The following is a 22,568-nucleotide window of genomic DNA, read 5'->3' as shown; positions in this document are numbered from 1 at the left end:
GGAAAGTTCCACACTTGGCCTCATATGGTGGGTCATAGTCAAAACGCAGTCCAAACTTTGTTTCATCCACAGAGTTACTTAAAATATTGGGCAATTACCTTCAGGCTATGTATATAAGGTGTATATGAAACATAAATGAGTTGTGTTTAGGCTGGTGTCCCATCCCCAAGATATCTCATTATGTATGTGCAAATATTCCAAAAACTCCAAATCTGAAACGCTTCTGGTTCCAAGCATTTCCAATAGGGGATACTCACTGTAGTCCGTAGTTCCCTTATGGCGTCTTTGTTCAGCTTTGGTATCCAGATAATATCGATCTCATAAAATGAGTTCCCTCCTCTTTTGTTTTTTTGGAAAAGTTTATGAAGGATTGGTGTTAATTCTTCTTTAAACATTTTGGTAGAATTTAGCAGTGAAGCCATCTGGGACTGGGCTTTTCTTTGTGGGAAGTTTTCAATTGTTAACTCAATCTCTGTGCTTGTTATAACTCTGTCTCAGTCTGTTTTTGTGTTGTTATAACAGAATACCTGAGACTGGGTAATTTATGAAGAGAGATTTATTTCTTACAGTTCTGAAGGCTGGGAAGTCTTCCAGTCTCAGACGGAAGATGGAGGGGCCACACCTGGCCAGGGCCTCCATGTTTCATCCTCCCATGGCAGAAGGAAGGGAGAGGAGGAGGTAAGAGAGAGAGAGAAAGATAGAGGTGGGGGTGGGGATAAAGATTTTGGGGAAGAAGAAGGCCGAACTCATCCTTTTATCAGGAACCCACTTCTGAGATAACTAACCCACTCCCGCAATAATGGCATTAATCCATTCATGGGGGCTCTGCCTAGTAACCCTTAAAGGTCTCACCTCTCAAAGCTGTTGCTTTGGGGATTAAGTTTCCAACGCATGAGCTGTGGGGGACACATTCATACCATAGCAAGCTCTATTCACAACATCTATTTCTTGTGGAGTCAGATTTGGTATTCTGTGTCTTCCTAGGAATTTGTCCATTTCATTTAAGTTATCTAATTTGTTGGCATTCAATTGTTCATAGTATTTCTTTCTAATAAGTTTTATTTCTATAAGTTTGGTAATAAAATCTTGACTTTTGTTTCTGATTCTAGTAATTTGAGTCTTTTGAGGGGGTGGTCAATCTAGCTAAATGTGTGCCATTTTGTAGATCTTTTCAAAGAACCAGCTTTTGATTTCATAATTTTTTTCTGTATTGCTTTTCTATTCTCTATTTCATTTATTTCTGTTCTAGGCTTTCCTTCTTTCTGCTTTCTTTGGACTGTTATTATCAATTATTGAGAATGTTCTATGAATATACCACATTATGACTATGTATTGGTGAAGTTTTCTTAAGAATTTTAATTTTTGTTAAAATTTGCCTCATATATTTTTGGTATATGTTGTTAAGTATATTTAAGTTCAAAGTTATTATATATTTCAGGTTAGTTGTTCCTTTTATTGTTGTCTAATATACTTCATTTCTAAAAAAACTGTTTTGGCCAGGTGAGGTAGCTCACACCTGTAATCTCAGCCCTTTGGGAGGCTGAGACGGGAGGATCACTTGAGCTCAGGAGTTTGAGGCCAGCCTGGGCAACATGGCAAAACCTGTCTCTACTAAAAATACAAAAATTAGCTGGGTGTGGTGGCGTACACCTGTAGTCCCAGCTACTTGGGAGGCTAAAGCAGGAGAATCATTTCAACCCAGGAGGCGGAGGTTGCAGTGAGCCGAGATTACACGGCCTGGGTGACAGAGCAAGACTCCATCTCAATAAAAAAGTTTTGCCTTGAAGTTTTATTTGACAGATATTGATAAAACTATGCCACTTCCTTCCTATGTAAAGCTACTTTTAAAAAATATGTATATAAGTATTTGAAGCTATAAATTTCCTTCTAAGCATTGATTTAGCTTCATCCCATGTTTTGGTTTGTTGTGCTTTTGTTTTTTTCAGTTAAAAGTGTTTTCCAATTTTACTCATGATTTCTTCTATTTATTTATTTATTGAGACAGTATCACTGTGTTGCTCAAGCTGGAGTGCAGTGGCACAGTCACAGCTCACTGCAGCCTCGACCTCTGTGGCTCAAGGGATGCTCTTACCTCAGCCTCCCGAGTAGCTGGGACCATGGGCTCTGGCCGTCATGCCCAGCTAATTTTTTATTTTTTGTAGACACAGGGTTTTGCCATGTTGCTCAGACTGTGATTACCTCTTTAACCACTGGTTATTTAGGAATGTGTTGTTTAATATCCACATATTTGTGAATTTCCCAAATTTTATTGATTTCTAATTTCGTTCCATCATGTTTGGAGAACACACTGCATAGTTTCAATCCTTGTGATTCTCCTGCCTCAGGCTCCCAAGTAGCTGGGACTACAGGTGTGTGCCACCATGCCCAGCTAATTTTTTTGTGTGTGTGTATTTTTAGTAGAGGCAGGATTTCACCATGTTGGCCAGGATGATCTTGATCTCTTGACCTCGTGATCTGCCCGCCTTGGCCTCCCAATGTGCTGGGATTACAGGTGTGAGCCACTGCGCCTGGCCTATTCAAAACATTTTCTATGTCCTTTTTTAAGTTTTGAAGTTTTCTCCACAGAGGTATTAATTTTCTTTGTGAATTTCTAGGCACTTTTACATTTTTCATTGAGAGGTACTTATCTTATGTTTCTTTTATTTTTTATTTTTTATTTTTTTTTTTGAGACAGAGTCTTGCTCTGTTGTCCAGGCTGGAGTGCAGTGGTGCGACCTCAGCTCACTGCAACCTCCACCTCCCAGGTTCAAGCAATTCTCCTTCCTCAGCCTCCCGAGTAGCTGGGATTACAGGTGTGTGCCACCATGCCTGGCTTTTTTTTTTTTTTTGTATTTTTAGTAGAGACGGGATTTCACCATGTTAGTCAGGCTGGTCTCAATCTCCTGACCTCGTGATCTGCCCGCCTCGGCCTCCCAAAGTGCTGGGATTACAGGCATGAGCCACCACCCCCAGCCCTTATGTTTCTTTATTACTGGTGTTCAGAAATGGTATTAATTTTGTAGGTTGATCATGTGGCTGGAAAATATGCTAACTTGTCATTCTAAAAGTTTGACTCTTTATTTTGTGAGTTTTGCAAGTTTATCATCTCACCTTCAAAAATCTGTTTTTATTTCTTCCTGTGCTAGTTTTTACACCTCTTATTATGTCTGGACCATTGTACTATATATATATATTATTTTTTCATTGTACTATATTAAAACTAGTGGTGACAGTAATTTCCCCTCAAATTAGGACTGAAAGTCCCATTTTAAAAAACCCCAAATTCAGCCTGGGCGACAAGGCGAAACCCCATCTCCACTAAAAATACAAAAATTAGCCAGACATGGTGGCGCATGTCTGTAGTCTCAGCTACTCAGAAGGCTGAGGTGGGAGGATTGTTTGAGCCCAGGAGGCAGAGGCTGCAGTGAGCCAAGATGGTGCCACTGCACTCCAGCCTGGGTGACAGAGTGCTGTCTACAAAAAACAAACAACAAACAAAAAATGAAAAATTGGAAACAAAATGTAAGTTTATAACTTTCTGTCATTAAAAGTGGATGATAGTGTACTCACTTCCGCAACACATATACTAAAATCGGAATGATACAGAGAGAAAAGTGGATGATGGTTTCTTCAGTTTCCTTGAAAAAAAGTGTTTTTAAACTAGATAACCCAGCCGGGTGCGATGGTGCACTCCTGTATCCCTAGCACTTTGGGAGGCTGTGGCAGGTGGATGGCGTTAAGTCCAGGAGTTGGAGACCAGCCTGGGCAACATGGCAAAACCTCGTCTCTACAAAAAACACAAAAATTGGCCAGGCTCGGTGGCTCATGTCTGTAATCCCAGCACTTTGGGAGGTCAAGGCAGGCGGATCACTGGAGGTCAGGAGTTCAAGACCAGCCTGGGCAACGTGGTGAAACCCCGTCTCTACTAAAAATACAGAAGTTAGCCAGGCATGGTGGCACACACCTATAATCCCAGCTACTCAGGAGGCTGACACAGGAGAATCACTTGAACCCCAGGAGATGGAGGTTGTACTGAGCCGAGATCCCACCACTGCACTCCACCCTGGGTGACAGTGCAAGACTCTGTCTCAAAAAAAAAAAATTAGCCAGGTGTGGTGGCGGGCATCTGTAGTCCTAGCTACTCAGGAGGCTGAGGTGGGAGGATCACCTGAGCCCAGGAGGTCAAGGCTTTTGTGAGCCGTGATTGTACCACTGTGTTCCAGCCTGGGTGACAGAATGAGAGCTAGTTTCAAAAAAATAAAAGTGGATAACCCCCAAAACCACTGTCCTACTTTTAGAAAATCCAAGATAGTTTTGGGAAGGGAATTTTGGAGTCTCATTGGCCATGAAAGGGACTAGGCAGGCTTCTCAGGGAGACTTGTGGGGCTGATTACGTAGTGCCCAGCTCTACTTGGAAAACTCTTTTTGCAACATTTACATGGAAATCAGAGACACAGACCCAGATGTTTGGGTTAAAATGAGACAAAGGAAAAAACCAGTCATGTACAAGAGGCAAGAAGACCACTAATAATCTATATTTATTAGTACTCTGGTCAGAGAAATCCCAAGTCTACCATATTGGAGGTTTTCTGGAATTCCAGGCTATCTGTTAGACTGTAGGCTTCAAAGCCTTGGCTTGTCATATTGGGCCAGGTTTGTGCAGGAGATAGGCCTACAGCTGGACCAGCAAAGATGCTGAGAGAGGAACCCTGTCCTCCTACCTGGTACTTTGTGGGTGAGAGATACTGATACAGACAGTGGAAAGAAGAGCTGGATATCTCATTCTCATCAGGAAGATTGTACAGTTCTATGATTTGGAATATGTCATAGGCATCAGAGTACAAAGCAGGAACCGAGGCCACCAGCCTCTCCCACTGAGTATCTTGCATTTGGAAGTCACTGGTAGAGCTCTCAGTGAAGGTAGAGTTCCATGCCCAATTGGAAGGGTCTAAGGGCTGAGATGGAAGGGAGCTGTAGAAATCTGAAATCACAGGAGAAAAAGCATAAGGACTGGGGGATGTTCTGGGGGAGGTGGGCACATTCTTCTTGGATGGAAGGATCTGGTTTCGTTGCTTTGCTGATTGCTGCTGCTGCTGCTTCTTCAATTTGAATCGCCGGTTCCTGAACCAAACCTGGGAGTGGGGGAAGAGGGGGAGATTGTGGTCTGTTATTGGAGGAGGCATTGGAGGCTTCTCCTGAGTGAAAACAGCCAGGTTATAATCTTCATGTCCTCTCTAATTCACCATGACACTGGGCTCTGCAAAAGCAGAGATGGGCATGACTGGAGTCAATAGGAGGGATGATGAAGATCAGGTCTGGGACCCCAGAAAGGAAGAAAGCGAGTGTGTTTCAGGGTTTGTGCTGGGTGTTCAGAGATAGGGTCCTGAACTCTAGAGAAGAGAGGCTAGTTCAGGGATCTAGGATCTAGGGAGAGGTGAAGAATTTGAACTGAAGGATTTTTAAGGATTATTTTAGAAGGCCTCTCCTATAAGGAATACTCCAGTAAAAATGTATGGCCAGTCACGGTGGCTCACACCTGTAATCCCAGCACTTTGAGAGTCTGAGGTGAGAGGATCACTTGAGCTCAGGAGTTTGAGACCAGCCTGGGCAACATAGTGAGACCCCATCTCTGAAAAAAAGAGAAAAAAGAAAAACGTCATGGGCTTTAGCAGACTCAGAGGTTAGAGGGAGTATTATTTGTCTGTTGGTAGCATTATGAATAAACAGATTGCAGGGCTTTGCTTAAAAAGACTCTAAGCGAGGAGTCTGTCTGGATGAGCACCTTTCTGCTATTTGAACTCTATAGTACAAGTACTAAAAATAACATTTCTGGGGTTTTAGTTCTAGCAACACTATTTCTTATCTCTGTGGCCCAGTCACTTTGCCTCTGAACCTCATTTTTTCTCATTTTTCAAACTGCATGAGAGTGAGGCCAGTATTTGCGATGTCCCCAGTTTGATACCGTTTCAGTAGGTACTCAATTAATGAAATATTATTGTGGGGCAGGGGTGGAGGGTGGGGAATTTCCAGGCTGGATAGGTGAATGTGGCTTGGATGGGGGTACCAAGCACACCACAGGGGATCAGACCTTTACTGTTGACTCCGGTAGGTCGAGTCTCAAAGCTAGTTTCTCCTGAAGATTTCTATCTGGGAACATGGTCTGGCTAAACAGAGCTTCTAGCTCTTCATACTGTTGGTGGGTGAAAGAAGTACGTTCTTTATGCCTTCTCCGTATTGCTTCAGGGCAGAGATAAAGAAGGGGTGGTTACATTTACATTACCAATCTCTCCCCCCAACCAAAAAAACAGAAACCAAAAAACAAATCACCATGGTGAATCTCTCATGCCTTTCCTCCAACCAGGCTTAGGATCCAGAAAATGCAGATCCCAGGTCTTGAGTCTGAATGGCTGAGCCCTGTGTAACAATGCTCTGTCCTCCGCTTTCTGAGATTTTGTCTCTGATAGGACATGAGTTACCTCTTCAATTTTCTGTGTACTCAGTCTGTTCACTCTGGAAACTGGCTCCCTTGAGTTTCAGTCTGCCCTGACTGCACTGAAAAGTTTTCTGTTTTACTTTTATTCTCTGGTACTCAGTCTTTCTACCCTACCTAACCTCAGGACAGTGGATAGTAGCTTCTGTCTTCTCATCTTTTTCACACTTTTGTTATTCTAGAAACTAGGAATATTCTGTGCAAGAGCTAGCCAAAAATTTTTTAAATTATGAAATAGAAAAAACTAGGAATAAACCCCATGTCTTTGCAACTGAATATAACCCACTCTTCTAAATGGGTTTCCTCGCTTCATTTATTTGTTCAGGAATCCAGTCCATCTCATCTGGCAAATAGGCTCTTTGCTTTGCTTTGCTCTTCTTTTCTTTCCTTCCTTCCTTCCTTCCTTCCTTCCTTCCTTCCTTCCTTCCTTCCTTCCTTTCTCTCTCTCTGTCTCTCTCTCTTTTTTTAGAGATGGGGTCTTGCTCTATTGCCCAGGCTGAATGCTGTGGCATGATCATAGTTCATTGTAACCTTGAACTCTTGTGCTCCTGCAATCCTCTGGCTTCATCCTCCTGAGTAGCTAGGACTACAGGCACTATCACCCCTCCTGGCTAATTAAAAAACTTTTTCTTTCACAGAGATGGGGTTTCCTTACATTGCTCAGGCTGATGTTGAACTCCTGGGCTCAAGTGATCCTCCTGCCTTGGCCTCCTAAAGTGTTGGGATTACAGATGTGAACCACTGTGCCTGGTAGAGCTTTTTCTTTTATGGGATTTCTGAGGCTCTATTCACTACTTTGGGGAAAAGAAATCAAATGTGGTCAGCACAATGTGCTCACCTGTAATCCCAGCACTTATGGGAGGCCAAGGTAAGAGCATCACATGACTGGAGGAGTTGGAGACCAGCCTGGGCAGTGTAGGGAGACCCTGTCTCTATGAAAAATTAAAAAAATAGCTGGGCATGGTTGCATGTACCTGTGGTCCCAACTATTCTTGAGGCTGAGGTGGGAGAATTGCCTGAGCCCGGGAGGTTGAGGCTGCAGTGAATCATAATTGTGTCACTGCACAATCATGTGTCAGCCTGGGTGACAGAGTGAGACCCTGTCTCAAAATAAAATAAAATAAAATAAAATAAAACAAAACAAAATAAAAATAAATATGTATAGAAGATTGAAAAAGTATAGTTTTAATGGCAATGAAAAGGAAAAGGGTTTTTTCTTTAAAAATGCAATTATCGGCCAGGCGTGGTGACTCACACCTGTAATCCCAGCACTTTGGGAGGCTGAGGCAGGTGAATCACTTGAAGTCAGGAGTTCGAGACCAGCCTGGCCAACACGGCGAAACCCTGTCTCCACTAAAACTACAAAAATTAGCCAGGCATAGTGGTGCATGCCTGTAATCCCAGCTACTAGGGAGGCTGAGGCACGAGAATTGCTTGAACCCTGGAGGTGGAGGTTGCAGTGAACCGAGATCATTGCATTGCACTCTGGCCTGGGTGACAGAGCAAGATTCTGTCTCAAAAAAAAAAAAAAAAAAAAAAATCCCGCAATTATCAAAATTTGGCCGTGCACAGTGGCTCACACCTATAATCCCAGCACTTTGGGAGGCCAAGGCAGGAAAATTGCTTGAGGCCAGGAATTTAAGACCAGCCTGAGAAACATAATGAGACCCTGTCTCTACAGAAAATGTTTAAAAATTAGGTGGGCATGGTAGCACATGCCTGTGGTCCCAGCGATGGGAGGCTGAGGTGGGAGGATCACTTTAACCCAGGAGATCAAGGCTATTGTGAGCTACTATCATGTCACTGCACTCCAGCATGGGCAACAGAGAGAGACCCTGGCTCTAGAAAAATAAATAAAATAAAAGTAAAAGGAGGAAAGGTCCTCACTTGGACCTCCCTTCTTGTACTTAAAAGTCCATAATACCAATACTAAAATCAGGCAAAAATAAACACTATAGATAAAACTATAGGCTAATGCCACTTACGAACATAGATGAAAATAACCTATATAAAACATATTTAATCCCACTTTAAATGTACATATTTCTAAACTTATAATATCTTATTTTTTCAGTTCATATATATATGTGAAATCCAATATACTTAGAAATATTGATTTTTTTCTGCTCACATTTAATAAAATTATTCTACTCAAACTGTATTTACCTTAGATAGCCATATCTTAAATATTCTGAGCCTGCTCTTTTAATTAAATAACATCGTTTTACCAGGCACTTATTCTTTACTTTCAAATAAGTAGTTTGTGATACAATATTTCTGAAATGTGTCTGTGGAATACTGTTACTGGGAATTTTGTTCTAAGCCACAGGAAACTTACTTATATAATATTAAGATAACCACTTTCCCCCCCCACTCATCCCATAGGGGTGCATTTGTGACTTCCACAACCTAACTACTTACTGTAAATTGTTTAAAAATAACAATTTACAAACTGTAAATTGTTTAAAAATAAGAACTTGATTTATTCATTTATTTGGAAAAGCAATATGTACAAATAGTACAAAATTGAAACCATCCCTGTTCCCCAACCACCCAATTACTCTCTAGAGCTGTTCTGTTCAATACAGTAGCCACTGCTTCAAATGACTATTAATCATGGGAAATGTGGCTAGTTCCACTGAAGAGCTGATTTTTTTTTTTTTACAGAGTCTCCCTCACCAGCCCAGGCTGGAGTGCAGTGCAGTTGCTTGATTATAGCTCACTGCAACTGCCATCTCCCTGGCTCAAGTGATTCTCCCACCTCAGCCTCCCGAGTAGCTGGGACTAGAGGTGCACACACCATGCCTGGCTAATTTGTGTGTGTGTGTGTGTAGAGATGAGGTTTTGCTACGTTGTCCAGGCTGGTCTCAAACCCCTGGGCTCAAGTCATCCTCCCACCTCCACCTCCGAAAGTGCTAGAATTACAGGTATGAGCCACTGTGCCTGTAATTTTTAATTTTATTAAATGTTAATTTAAAATTAAAAACTGATAGTGTAATTATTGGGAAACTAGTATGCTTGGAACAACTTGGGTATGTCAACCTTTTTTCAACTGTGATTTTATGAAATCTAAATGCAGATCAAGTATTTCTCATGAAATATTTAGCATCTAGACTGAGATATGCAAAGTGTAAAGTATTCACTGGATTTTAAAGTCTTGCTATGAACAAAGAATGTAAACTATCTCATTGGATTATATTTTGTCTGCTTAACAAAATTGTTACATTTTATTAATGTGTTGCATTCAATGTCATATATACATTGTTTAATTACGTATTAAAAGTAAAGTTAGAAGCTTTAAACTTACTATTTTGGCCAGGCATGGTGGCTCACACCTGTAATCCCAGCACTTTGGGCAGACCACTTGAGGTCAGGAGTTTGAGACCAGCCTAGCCAACATGGCGAAACCCCATCTTTACTAAAAATACAAAAATTAGCCTGGAGTGGTGATGTGTGCCTGTAAGCCCAGCTACTTGAGGCACGAGAGTCGCTTGAACCCGGGAGGCAGAGGTTGCAGTGAGCTGAGATCATGCCATTGCACTCCTGGGCAACAGAGCGAGACTCGGCCTCAAAAAAGAAATAATAATAATAAACTTGCTATCTATTTGTGTGTATCTAAACACAACATATAAAAGTAAATTAAATAAAAAACATATAGATGATACAGTAAAGGAAGCAGTGGGTTTTTGTGTGTGTTTTTAGCTTTTTACATACTTTTGAATCATTAGCTTGCTTCTGTATTTATTCAAAATGTCCCTTGAAATAGGACTGTCTCTACTAAAAATACAAAAAATTAGCCAGGTGTGGTGGCACACACCTGTAATCCCAGCTACTCAGGAGGCTGATGCAGGAGAATCACTTGAACCCAGGAGGCGGAGGTTGCGGTGAGTCAAGTCCGCACCACTGCACTCCAACCTGGGCGAAAAAGTGAGACTTCATCTCAAAAAAAAAAAAAAAAAAAAAAAAAAAATATATATATATATATATATATATATACACACACACACACACACACACTTTTCTTTATAACTCAAAATTATGATTTATGAATATATAGAGAGTAGACTACAAAAATTATGAGAACCTATTGCAATGACAACCTCAGAGAGGCGGTAGAATGGAACTGATAGAAATGGTTGAGTACTTTTGTTTTACCTCCATTATCTTAATTTATTTTGTTTATTTATTTTATTATTATTTTTAGAGATGAGGTCAGGTGTTCGAGACCAGCCTGACCAACATGGTGAAACTCCATCTCTACTAAAAATACAAAAATTAGCTGGGCATGGTGGTGCATGCCTGTAATCCCAGCTACTCGGTAGGCTGAGGCAGGGGAATCACTTGAACACGGGAGGCGGAGGTTGCAGTAAGATAAGGTCTTGCTCTGTCTTAGGAGTTCGAGACCAGTCTGGACCACATGGTGAAATCCCGTCTCTACAAAAGGGTGTAGTGGCACGCACCTGTATTCCCAGCTACTCGGGAGGCTGAGGTGGGAGAATCAGTTGAACCTGGGAGGTTGAGGCTGCAGTAAGCCGAGACCGCGCCACTGCACTCCAGCTTGGATAACAGAGTGAAACCTGTCTCAAAAAAAAAAAAAAGAAAAAGAAAGAAAAGAAAAAGAAAGAAAGAAAGAAAATATAAATTTGATTTTGGAAGGCCAGGTGCGGTGGCTCATGCCTGTAATCCCAGCACTTTGGGAGGCCAAGGCGGGCAGATCACGAGGTCTCGCTATGTTGCCCAGGCTGGTGTCTAACACCTGGGCTCAAGGGATCCTCCTGCCTCAGCCTTCACAGTAGCTGGGACTAAATGTGCACCACCATACCCAGCTCATCAGCCTCCTGATTCTATTCCAGGAAAACCCATCTCAATCAAATATGACCAACATACAAGATATTTAGTCCTAGATTTAGGTCTGTTATATTCACACCTGGTAACTACCCTCTTAGGGAAGGACAAGTGGGCTCCCTGAGAAGAGAGACAGACTACAGAGAGGGCACAGGGGAACAGAGCTTGCTGGAACTGGCTTGGTCCTGTGGTATCAAGGACACGCTGGAATCACTGATGCTGATTAAAATATGTGGCTGAGGAGTCACAAAGGATACCCTATTCATCAGAGTACTGTGGAAATAAACATTATATACTTGAAAGTATTTTCAGTCAGCCTTGGCTAAAATGAAAATTAAAGAAACTATAGATCAGTTTGGTATCAGATAAGGAAAAATAAAAAGCCTGGAGCCAGGATATACTTTGTGTTACAAATACTTCAATAATTATAAATGCAGACCTAAGTTATTTTTTAGGGCAATGTGATAAGGAAGATTAAGTCAAGGAAACATCATATATGGACAACTACCAATAATATCCCAGGAAAACTCACATCCATGTGGGGCGCATTTCTTCCAGAAATTTAAATGTATACATGCTGTCTTCTGAAAACTTTGATCTATTTCTTATTCAATTAGCTCAAGGAGTCCATAATATGCAAGTTGCACTGTGGAAAAGTTTTAAGCAGTAATCTTGATATATGTTCAACAGCAGAAATTTTGCTTTTAAAACTATACTTTTCAGGCCGGGCATGGTGGCTCACGCCTTTAATTCCAGCACTTTGGGAGGCTGAGGCAGGTGGATCACGAGGTCAGGAGATCAAGACCATCCTGTCTAACATGGTGAAACCCCATCTCTACTAAAAATACAAAAAAGAAAAAAAATAGCCGGGTGTGGTAGCAGGTGCCTGCAGTCCCAGCTACTCAGGAGGCTGAGGCAGGAGAATGGCATGAATCTGGGAGGCAGAACTTGCAGTGAGCCGAGATCGCGCCACTGCCCTCCAGCCTGGGCAACAGAGCGAGACTCTGTTTAAAAAAAAAAAAAAAGATAAAACTATACTTTTCTAGGAATGTGATTATGAACCTATTACCCAAACTCTTCACCTCAATTTCTTTTTTAAAATTTTTTAATTTTTTAAATACAGATGGGGTCTTGCTGTGTTGCCCAGGCTAATCTCAAACTCCTTGGCTCAAGTGATCCTCCCCACCTCAGCCTCCCAAAGTGCTAGAATTATAGGTGGAAGCCACCACACCCAGCCCACCTCAGTTTCATCAAGCATAAAAGGGGAATGTGGCCAGATGTGGTGGCTCACACCTGTAATCCCAGCACTTTGGGAGGCTGAGGTGGGTGGATCACCTGAGATCAGGAGTTCGAGATCAGCCTGACGAACATGGAGAAACCCTATCTCTACTAAAAATACAAAATTAGCCAGGTATGGTGGCGCATGCCTGTAATCCCAGCTACTCCAGAGGCTGAGGCAGGAGAATCGCTTGAACCTGGGAGGCAGGAGGTTGCAGTGAGCCAAGATTGCGCCATTGCACTCCAGCCTGGGCAACAAGAGTGAAACTCTGTCTCAAAAAAAAAAAAAAAATGTGGGGTAGGGGGAATGTTAAGAGTACGTACTTTTGGCCAGGTGTGGTGGCTCACGCCTGTATTCCCAGCACTTTGGGAGGCCAAGGCAAACGGATCGCTTGAAGTCAGAAGTTTGAGACCAGCCTGGCCAACATGGTGAAACCCTGTCTCTACCAAAAATTCAAAAATTAGCCAGATATGGTGGCAAGCACCTGTAATCCCAGCTACTCAAAAGGCTGAGGTAGGAGAATCGCTTGAACCCCAGGAGGCAAAAGTTGCAGTGAGCTGAGATTATGCCAGTGCACTCCAGCCTGGGCGACAGAATGAGACCTTGCCACACACACAAAAATGAATACCTACTTTGTAATAGGGTTTGTAAATTTATTACATGAATGTATTAATGTAAGGCACTAATTATATTGATTTATTAATGTAAAGGCATTAATACACTAGAATAATGTGTGGCACATTGTATGCACAACATACCTCTCTTTTGTAAATTAATTTTATTTTAGTTTAGAGTATGTCACTGAAAATGAAGTCTTTTCAGCAGTGTAATGTGACATGTAAAATATACTTTTCTGGCCAGATGTGGTGGCTCATGCTTGTAATCCCAGCACTTTGGGAGGCCAAGGCAGGCGGGCGGATCACTTGAGGTCAGGAGTTCAAGACCAGCCTGGTCAACATGGTGAAACCCTGTCTCTACTAAAAATACAAAAAATTAGCTGGTGTGGTGGCACACACCTGTAATCCCAGCTACTCAGGAGGCTGAGGCAGGAGAATCGCTTGAACCCAGGAGGTGGAGGTTGCAGTGAGCCAAGACCACGCCACTGTACTCCAGCCTGGGAGAAAAAGTGAGACTCCATTTAAAAAAAAAAAAAAAAAAATATATATATATATATATGTACATGTAAATATATATATGTACATGTAGATATATATATGTACATGTAGATATATATGTACATGTACATATATATACACACACATACATATATACACGACACACTTTATAACTCAAAATTATAATTTATGAATATATAGAGAGTAGACTACAAAAATTATGAGAAACCTATTGTAATGACAACCTCAGAGAGGAGGTAGAATGGAACTGATAGAAATGGTCATCAATTACTTTTGTTTTATCTCCATTATCTTAATTTATTTTATTATTATTTTTAGAGACAAGGTCTTGCTCTGTCTTAGGAGTTTGGGATCAGTCTGGACCACATGGTGAAATCTCGTCTCTACAAAAGAGGGTGTAGTGGCACGCACCTGTAGTCCTAGCTACTCGGGAGGCTGAGGTGGGAGGATCAGTTGAACCTGGGAGGTTGAGGCTGCAGTAAGCCGAGACCGTGCCACTGCTCTCCAGCTTGGATAACAGAGTGATACCTGTCTCAAAAAAAGAAAAGGAAAGAAAGAAAGAAAGAAAGAAAGAAAGAAAGAAAGAAAGAAAGAAAGAAAGAAAGAAAGAAAGAAAAGAAAGAAAGAGAGAAAGAAAGAGAAAGAAAGAAAGAGAAAGAGAGAGAGAAAGAAAGAGAAAGAAAGAAAAAGAAAGAGAAAGAAAGAAAAAGAAAGAGAAAGAAAGAACAATAAGAATATAAATTTGAGTTTGGAAGGTCAGGCGTGGTGGCTCATGCCTGTAATCCCAGCACTTTGGGAGGCTGAGGCGGCTAGATCACAAGGTCAGGCATTTCAGACCAGCCTGACCAACATGGTGAAATCCTGTCTCTACTAAAAATACAAAAATTAGCTGGGCGTGGTGGCGCACGCCTGTAATCCCAGCTACTCGGTAGGCTGAGGCAAGGGAATCACTTGAACTCAGGAGGCAGAGGTTGCGGTGAGTGGAGATCATACTACTGCTCTCCAGCCTGGGTGACAGAGCAAGGCTCCATCTCAGAAATAAATAAATAAATAAATTGAGTTTGGAAATAGACACACTTTAGCCACTGGACCATCCAAACCGCCACAGTCCCAGGGAACACATATGTCCATTATTATTAGAAAATTTGGTTTGGGCACTGTTGATGACATCAGTAATTTCACATTTAGGGAGGCAGAGCATTCAGCTTGACCTTGGGAGTCAAGACCAGCCTGGACAACATAGTGAGACCCCCATTCTCCACAAAAAGGAAAAAAAAAGGAGAAAATTTGGCAAAACATAAATGTCTGTTTACGTGGAGGGTCTCAGTTTTCACATTTCTAAAACAAAAAAGAATAGCTTTATTTTATTGAGTCACTTCACAGATTATGTACAATGAGACCTTATTTTCCTCTTCCTTTTCTCTTTGTCCTACATTTATTTCATTTATTTCCAACCACACTTTTTTTTTTTTAATGTTTGAGACAGAGTCTCACCGGAACACCCAGGCTAGAGTGCAATGGCTCAATCTCAGCTCACTGCAACCTCCACTCCACAGGTTCAAGCGATTCTCCTGCCTCAGCCTCCCAAGTAGCTGAGACTACAGGCGCTCACCACCATGCTGGCTAATTTTTTTACTTTTATTAGAGATGGGGTTTCACCATATCAGCCACACTGGTCTCAAACTCCTGCCCTCAAATGATCCACCCACCTCGGTCTCCCAAAGTGCTGGGATTACAGGCATGAGGCACTGTGCCCAACCTAGCCACATCTTCTTAATTGAGCCAGAGAGTGACACTCTGAAGTGATGATGCCCCCCACTCAAGAGGCCGTGCATGCTTCTGTGCTCGCTCTCATGCCTGCCCTCTCTCTGTCTCACCCACTCTCTCCCTCCAAGCCTGGACTAGCCTTCTAGAGGATGAGAGACTATAGCGAAAAGAGCTCATATTCTGCAACATAGGCTACTTTAAATGAGTTTACAGCTAGTCAACCCTCAAGCATGCAAGAGATGCCAGCCAAGATCAGAAATGGCCAGCTGGCTTGTAGATTTTTTTCTTTCTTTCTTTTTTTTTTGAAATGGAGTCTCGCTCTGTCGCCAGGCTGGAGTGCAGTGGCACGATCTTGGCTCACTGCAATCTCTGTCTCCCAGGTTTAAGAGATTCTCCTGCCACAGCCTCCTGAGTAGCTGGGACTACAGGCACATGCCACCACGCTCAGCTAATTTTTGTATTTTTAGTAGAGATGGGGGGGGTCTCACCATGTTGGCCAGGATGGTCTCAATCTGTTGACCCTGTGATCCGCCTGCTTCGGCCTCCCAAAGTGCCGAGATTACAGGCGTGAGCTACTGCACCTGGCCTGGCTAGTAGATTGATAAACAACAACAAATGCTTATTTTTTTAAAACCACTGAAATTGTGTGAAACAGCAATGACTAATTTATACATACATTTGGTCTTCAAACATATCAATTTTCTGAACTTTCTTCTGTTCTCTCAGTTCTCACCATGTTCCTGCAGCCTGTATTTCCACATTACCATTCTGCTGGGGATTTTCTGCAAAATTCTTAGCCATGTACTGTGTGAGATGTAAGAAATAACAATTCTATTTGGTGTGTAACATATTCTTCCATATCTCCTAAATCCGGGGTCCCTAATCCCTGGGCCACAAACTGGTATGGGTCCATGGCCTGTTAGGAACTGGTACGCACAGCAGGAGGTGAGCGGCGAATGAGTCAGCGAAGCTTTATCTGTATTTACAGTCGCTCCCCATAGCTCACATTATTGCCAGAGCTCCGCCTCCTGTCAGATCAGCTGGTAGCATTAGATTCTCATAGGAGCATGAATCCTATTGTGCACTGCACAGGTGAGGGATCTAAGTTGCGTGCTCATTATGAGAATCTAATGCCTGGTGATCTGTCACTGTCTCCCATCAGCCACAGATGGGAGCATCTTGTTACAGGAAAACAAGCTCAGGTCTCCTACTGATTCTACATTATGGTGAGTTGCATAATTATTTCATTACATATTACAATGTAATAATAATAGAAATAAAATGTGCAATAAATGTAATGTCCTTGGATCATCCCAAAATCAGCCCCCCAACCAGTCCGTGGAAAAACTGTCTTCCACAAACCAGTCCCTGGTGCCAAAAAGTTGGAGACTGCTGCCCTGAATGCTTCTGGAAAGAGCTTTTCATACCTTTCAGTAAATATATTTATTTTATAAGATGGGGTCTCACTATATTGCCTAGGCTGGTCTTGAACTGGTAAGTCTATTTTTAATTTTTGAGGTACCATCATACTGTTTTTCACAGCGGCAGTGCCATTTTACATTCCTGCAAACATTCTGATTTCTCCCCATCCTCACCGACACTTATTCTTTTCTGTTTCTTTGATAGTTGTCATCCTAACGGGTGTGGTTTTGATTTTCTTTCCCCTAATAATTAATGTTGGGGAGCATCTTTCATGGATTTGTCCATTTGTATATCTTTGGAGAAAGATCTATTCAAGTTTTTTGCCTTTTTGTTTTGTTTTGTTTTGTTTTGAGATGGAGTTTTGCTCTTGTTGCCCAGGCTGGAGTGCAATGGCGCGATCTTGGCTCACTGCAACCTCTGCCTCCCGGGTTCAAGTGATTCTCCTGCCTCAGCCTCCCGAGTAGCTGGGATTACAGGCATGCACCACCACACCCAGCTAATTTTGTATTTTTAGTAGAGACAGGGTTTCTCCGTGTTGGTCAGGCTGATCTTGAACTCCTGACCTCAGGTTTTTGCCCATTTTTAATTGGATTTTTTTAATTGTTGCTGAGTTCTAGTTTTGTATATATTATAGCTATTAACCCCTTATTAGATAAAGGCTTTGCAAATATTTTCTCCCACTACATAGTTTGCCATTTTACTTTTTTTTTTCTTTTTTGAGACAGAGTCTCTCTCTCTCTGTCATCCAAGCTGGAGTGCAGTGGCGTGATCTCTGCTGCAGTCTCTGTCTCCCAAGTTCAAGTGATTCTCCCACCGCAGCCTCCCAAGTAGCTGAGATTACAGGCGCCTGCCACCATGCCTGGCTAATTTTTGTATTTTTAGTAGAGACAGGGTTTCACCATGTTGGCCAGGCTGCTCTAGAACTCCTGACCTCAGGTGATCCATGCATCTCGGCCTTGCAAAGTGCTGGGATTACAGGCATGAGCCACCATGCCCGGCCCCATTTCACTCTTTTGATTGTGTCCTTTGATCATACAAGTTTTTATTTTTAATGTAGTCTAATTTATCTATTTTTATTTTGTTGCCTGTGCTTTTGGTGTCATATCCAAGAAACCATTGCTAAATCAAATGTCATAAAGCTTTTCCTCTATGTTTTTTCTATGAGCTTTGCAGTTTTAGCTTTTGTGTTTAGGACTTGATCCGTTTTAATTTTTGCAGGTGGTAAGGTAAGGATCCAGCATCATTCTTTCGCATGTGGATATTCAGTTTTCCCAACACCGTTTGTTTCAGAGATTGTCCTCTCCCAATTGAATGGCCTTAGCACCCTTGTTGACTATATGTGCAAGGACGTATTTCTGGACTTTGCTCTCTTCTATTGGTCTATATATCTGTCTTTATGCCAGCACCACACTCTTTGATTACTGTAATTTGTAATAAATGTTGAGATTGTGTAATATGAGGCCTCCAGCTTTGTTCATCTGTTCATCTTTTTCAACATTATTTTGGCTATTTGGGATTCCTTGAGACTTTATATAAATTTTTGGATAGACATTTTTTAGTTTCTGCAAAAAGCACCATTGGGATTTTTATAGGGATTGCATTAAATCTTTAAATTGCTTAGGTAGTATTGACACATTAATAATATTAAGCCTGGCCGGGCACTGGTGGCTCATGCCTGTAATCCCAGCACTTTGGAAGGCCGAGGCGCGTGGATCACCCAAGGTCAGGAGTTCGAGCCCATCTAGCCTGATCAACATGGTGAAACCCTGTCTCTACTAAAAATACAAAAATTAGCCAGGTGTGGTAGCACCTGCCTGTAATCCCAGCTATTTGGGAGGCTGAGGCAGGAGAATCGCTTGATCCTGGGAGGCGTAGGTTGCAGTGATCCGAGATCGCTCCATTGCACCCCAGCCTGGGCAACAAGAGCGAAACTCCGTCTTTAAAAAAAAAAAAAAAAAAAAAACAATAATAAAAATATTAAAGCTGGCCAGGCGAGGTGGCTCACGCCTGTAATCCCAGGACTTTGGGAAGCAGAGGCAGGCGGATCACAAGGTCAGGAGTCAGCCGGGTGTGGTGGCTCACGCCTATAATCCCAGTACTTTGAGAGGCCAAGGCAGGTGGATCACCAGAGGTCAGGAGATCCTAGACCATCCTGGCTAACACGGTGAAACCCCGTCTCTACTAAAAATACAAAAAAATTAGCCAGGCATGGTGCCACATGCCTGTAATCCCAGCTACTCAGGAGGCTGAGGCAGGAGAATTGCTTGAACCTGGGAGACGGAGGTTGCAGTGAGCTGAGATCGCACCATTGCACTCCAGCCTGGGCAACAAGAGCGGAAACTCCATCTCAAAAACAAACAAACAAACAAAACCCCAAAGGTCAGGAGTTTGAGACCAGCCTGGCCAATATGGTGAAACCCCATCTCTACTAAAAATACAACAACAACAAAAAAATTAGCCGGGCATGGTGGTGCATGCCTGTAGTCCCAGCTACCTGGGAGGCTGAGGCAGAAGAATCACTTGAACCCGGGAGGTGGAGTTTGCAATGAGCCAAGATTGTGACACTGCACTGCCAGCCTGGGTGACAGAGCAAGACTGTCTCAAAAAAAAAATAATAACAATAATAATATTAAGCTTTCCCATTTATGCACATGGAGTGTTTTTCCATTTGTGTCTTTAATTTATTTCAGCAACATTTTATAGTTTTCAATGGACAAGTCTTTCACATCCTTAGTTAAGTTTATTTCTTAGTACTTAATTATTTTTGATGCTATTGTAAATGGAGTTATTTTTATAATTTTCTTTTCTGATTGCTTATTATTAGTGTATATAAAAACCAGATTTTTATACAGTTTTACATATTTTTAAAGGTAAACATTGTATACAAACAATGTTTGGGAAATCTCCAGGATAAAATATCAAATAACAAATATATATTTCAGAACAATTCACTAAGATCCACCTTATATAAATGAATCTTCTTATACATGTATACAATACTACTCTGAATAATGAGCTTTTGTTTGTTTGTTTGTTTTCATTTTCCTTCCATATTGGGCCACAATATACCTGCCTTGGAAAAGGAGATTTCTCAGTTTCTATCTGTCTATGTTTCAGATCTTTTCTCCTAGAAAAACATGCTCACTTGCTCTATATATTATATTCTTAGCTTATCTCTCATGATTTGAATCAACCATGGGCCAAAGGCCCATTTGATTTGAAATGTATTTCTCCTTTTATGATGGGAAGACTTTTTGAATAGATTTTTTAAAACAATCAATAGCTGCCTTAAAACAAATGCAAAATGCAATTATAGGACTGCATGAGAATGGGGCAGTAGAAAAGGAAAGAGGACAAAGAAGGATGATACTCACTGGGACTAGCTGGATCCTGTGGTGGTATCACCTTCATGTTGGAATAATTCCTATTGATGAAAGAGTCTGGCTGGGGATTCTCTGGGGCCATTCTGTTCCTCGTGGTTTCTGAAATCTGAGATGGAAGGCCTATGAGATAGGGAATGCTGATGAGGAATTCATTCGCTGGATAGCAATGTTTTCAAGGAGCCTGGGCTTGATGTATGACCTCTGGCAAGTGAGGTTAACCCCCAATTCCTCTACCTCAGCTGGAAAATGATTCATATTTTATACCATAGAGAAATACTCTAGCTGTACTTGTCAAAAATGAAACTTCAGAAATAACAAAAGAAATCCTGTGTCAATATCTTTGTGACTCAAAGTAGAGGGATATTTCTTTGATGAGATTGTTGAAGTGCAATCTATACACGAAAAGATAGAGATCAAATGACCACAGATTTCTCATCAGAAACAAAGACAGTTCTTTTAGCACTTCAAAGATTTTGTACCACTGTCAACTTAGATTGTTTTTTACACCACTTGCCATCACTCCCAATCAACTCAGATTCCGTATCCAGGGAAAATATCTTTCAGGAAAGAAGGTGAAATGAAGACATTCTCTGAACTATGAGAATCTGTGGCCAGTAGTCCTGTTCTGTGGAGTATTAAAGAAAATTCTTCCTAAGAGGAAAAATTGGAACTTTAAGAATAAAGGAAAAGCCACACATATGGTAAATATCTGCTTACATATAATAGGTCTTAAATGTTTAAAAGCTATTTGGAATATATATGAATATTGAAAGCAAAAATTACCATGTTGTTTACTGGTTTTGTTTTGTTTACTTTTAATTTTGAACTAATTTCAGATTCACAAGAAATTGCAAAATAATACATATGGTTAAGGTGCTGCACACACTTCAGCTAGCCTCCCTCAATGGTGACATCTTGCATGTTATTTTACTTTTTCACTCTTATTCTATAACAAATGTACAGGGGAATAAATTTAGAAGAGCTTCTTAATTCATAAACCAATATTTTGCAAATGACCAGTATGTAATGTTACAAAATCCTGCATGGGTAAAAGATCCACTCAAAGTTCAATGTAGACCAATGGATTTTAATGTGACAGAATTTGGAAAGTTCATTCATATGATTTCAAATTTCACATTGCAGGACGGGCATGGTGGCTCACGCCTGTAATCCCAGCACTTTGAAAGGCCGAGGAGGGTGAATTACTTGAGGTCAGGAGTTCGAGACCAGCCTGACCAACATGGTAAAGCCCCATCTCTACTAAGAATACAAAAATTAGCTGGGCGTGGTGGCACGCACCTGTAGTCCCAGCTACTAGGGAGGCTGAGGCAGAAGAATCGCTTGAACCCGGGAGGCAGAGGTTGCAGTGAGCTGAGATCATGCCACTGCACTCCAGCCTGGGTGACAGAGCGAGACTCCGTCTGAAAAAAAAAAAAAAAAAAAGTTTTCACATTGCAACTCATCTTTAAGAAACTGCTACGTGTTGAGTTTGTGTTGTAATTTCAAAGAATATCCACAATTATTTCAAAGGCTACAAGAATACTCCTTTTTCTAGCATCATATCTGTATGAGGTCAGATTTTCTTCTTACACTTCAATAGAGTAATGCATCAGAAAAGGTGACTGCAAAAGCAGGAGAGAATTCTGCCATCTTCCATTAAGCCCTAAAGTACTAAAATGTAAAACAATGCCATTGGTCTCACAATATTTTTTGTGTGTGGAAAATATAGTTAACACATCACGCATTTATCATTTTATTTTGAAAGGAATGAATAAATATATTTTAATCTCAGTTTTCACTTTGAATATGGTAAATATCTAGGTATATCCTATAGAAACAAAAGTTCTTTGGAGTCCTCAACAATTTTTAAGAATATAAAGAGGTTCTGAGACCAAAAAATTTGAACAGCAATAACAACAGATGGCCTAAGGCTTGGCATTTAATTGAAAAGAAATTAAACTCCACTAAGCATCTGTTCTTCAGTACAATCCTAAGAGTAAATAAATGATGCAGTAACATTCAGTAGCAACATTAGGATACCGTCGGACATCCAAGTGCTTCATATACGTGATTCATGTGATCCTCGACAAACACATGGGGTAATGGACAATTATTATCAACCTCTTAAAGATGAAGAGACATGAGATCTAAAAGTTTGGCCAGGTAGAGAAGAAGCATAGCTGGGAATGAATCAGGTCTTACTGACTCTTGTACACACAGTCTAAACCCTGGCCCACTTTCCTGGG

The 22,568-nt window shown here is 41.3% G+C and overlaps 1 protein-coding gene across 1 annotated transcript in view; it reads right to left on the bottom strand.

Annotated features, from left to right (window-relative positions):
- Positions 1-543: 543 nt before the first annotated feature.
- The window catches only part of ARGFX (arginine-fifty homeobox), a 22,635-nt gene continuing 610 nt past the window's right edge, over positions 544-22,568 (bottom strand). Inside the window, exons 2-5 of the mRNA XM_054682198.1 lie at positions 20,314-20,428; positions 14,162-14,278; positions 6,089-6,237; positions 544-5,132 (exon numbers count right to left, since the gene is read on the bottom strand). Of these exons, the coding sequence (XP_054538173.1) occupies positions 4,554-5,132; positions 6,089-6,237; positions 14,162-14,278; positions 20,314-20,404 (936 nt within the window). The 5' untranslated portion in view covers positions 20,405-20,428 and the 3' untranslated portion in view covers positions 544-4,553. The remainder of the gene's footprint in view (positions 5,133-6,088; positions 6,238-14,161; positions 14,279-20,313; positions 20,429-22,568) is intronic.

The sequence above is a fragment of the Pan troglodytes genome, chromosome 2, assembly GCF_028858775.2.
Source record: "Pan troglodytes isolate AG18354 chromosome 2, NHGRI_mPanTro3-v2.0_pri, whole genome shotgun sequence".
Lineage (NCBI taxonomy): Eukaryota > Metazoa > Chordata > Mammalia > Primates > Hominidae > Pan > Pan troglodytes.
This window is presented reverse-complemented; position numbering and strand designations above follow the sequence as displayed.